Source organism: Bison bison, unplaced genomic scaffold, assembly GCF_000754665.1.
Source record: "Bison bison bison isolate TAMUID 2011002044 unplaced genomic scaffold, Bison_UMD1.0 scf7180017864483, whole genome shotgun sequence".
In the NCBI taxonomy this organism is placed as follows: Eukaryota; Metazoa; Chordata; class Mammalia; order Artiodactyla; family Bovidae; genus Bison; species Bison bison.
The window spans coordinates 3,361,376-3,362,671 of NW_011495043.1; the positions used below are offsets into that span (position 1 = coordinate 3,361,376).

At 36.7% G+C, this 1,296-nt stretch overlaps 1 protein-coding gene across 1 annotated transcript in view; it reads right to left on the reverse strand.

Moving 5' to 3' along the window:
* Positions 1-992, reverse strand: part of LOC105004836 (metabotropic glutamate receptor 1) — a gene marked incomplete at its 5' end in the record, with an annotated part of 49,045 nt that extends 48,053 nt beyond the window's left edge. The window contains one exon of the mRNA XM_010862573.1: positions 866-992. Coding sequence (XP_010860875.1) covers positions 866-992 — 127 coding nt within the window. The remainder of the gene's footprint in view (positions 1-865) is intronic.
* Positions 993-1,296: the final 304 nt, after the last annotated feature.

Genomic DNA, 1,296 nt, shown 5'->3' on the forward strand with positions numbered 1-1,296 from the left:
TATGCTTAAAGCCCAAATCCAAACATTTAGAATAAGTTCTTAAGGAAGTTCCTTACCATTTGCTTCCAGTGTCCTCAACCAATCTCATTTCTGACCATATCTCTACCAGGCCCTTGTATTTACCAAACAACCCCATATAGTTGTTCCATGGTTTTCCCCAAAAGTACTACATGCTTTCCTGTTTCCCATGTTCTACTTTCTATCTGGATTTTTTTTTTTTTTTATCTCTGTGTCTGTCTAACAAACTTTACAACTACTGTAAAATTTGTCAGGCTTTGGAGATGAAAGAAATTCCAGATAGAGAGTAGAGCATGGGAAACATTTATTAAAATAGAGGCTTCCCAGGTGTCTCAGTGGTAAAGAATCTGCCTGCTAATGCAAGAGAGGCTGGGGACTCAGGCTCGATCCCTGGTCGGGAAGATCCCCTGGAGGAAGAAATGGCAACCCACTCCAGTATTCTTGCCTAGAGAATCCCATGGACAGAGGAGCCTGGTGGGCTACAGTCCATGGGGTCACAAAGAGTCAGTCATGACTGAATGACTAATCACACTATTAAAATAACTATTTTCTTTTATATTTTTACATGTTTCTTCCCTGATTATTTTCAGATAAAAATTATAAAAAGAAAAACAAGAACAACTGGTATACAAGAATACTCTTTGAATACACTTTTATTTATATTTAAATAAACTTTTAATATGGATGATGGAAAACTTTTAAGAGCTTTAAGTGTACCTTTGACATGAGCAGTAACAATGTAAATAAATATTGAAAAAGACGTGAGTTAATCACTCACATTTTACACAACAGGCACATTGCAGAGGCCAATGTTCGGGATAAGGTTGACAAGTGAGACAGTTCCTACCTGTCAGATCTGCATTGGGCCACCATCCCAAGTCACAGGCTTTGCAGGTGAATTCATCTTGCACATACTCATTCTCTTTGCAGGCAGTGCAAATCCAGCAGCAGCTGACTTCCCCTTTCCGTATGACCTATAACACAGGGATATTTCATATGCCTTAAATTTAGTTTCTCCAGACAGCCTTTCTTTTTTCAGATGAGGACTTGCTTTCATACTGTAATTTTTTTTTTTTGAAGACTAACTTTCCAAAAAAATTGTACACATTGAGGAACCTCAAATACATGGATTGAAGTATACCTCATTGCAGTAGAGTTCAGATGTGAATTTCAATTCACTCCATGTTGGATTTGGAGGCTTTTCCATAATCATTTCTTTTATAAAGGGAATTAAACAGTTGAATGCTATATATATATATATATATATTAATATGCATT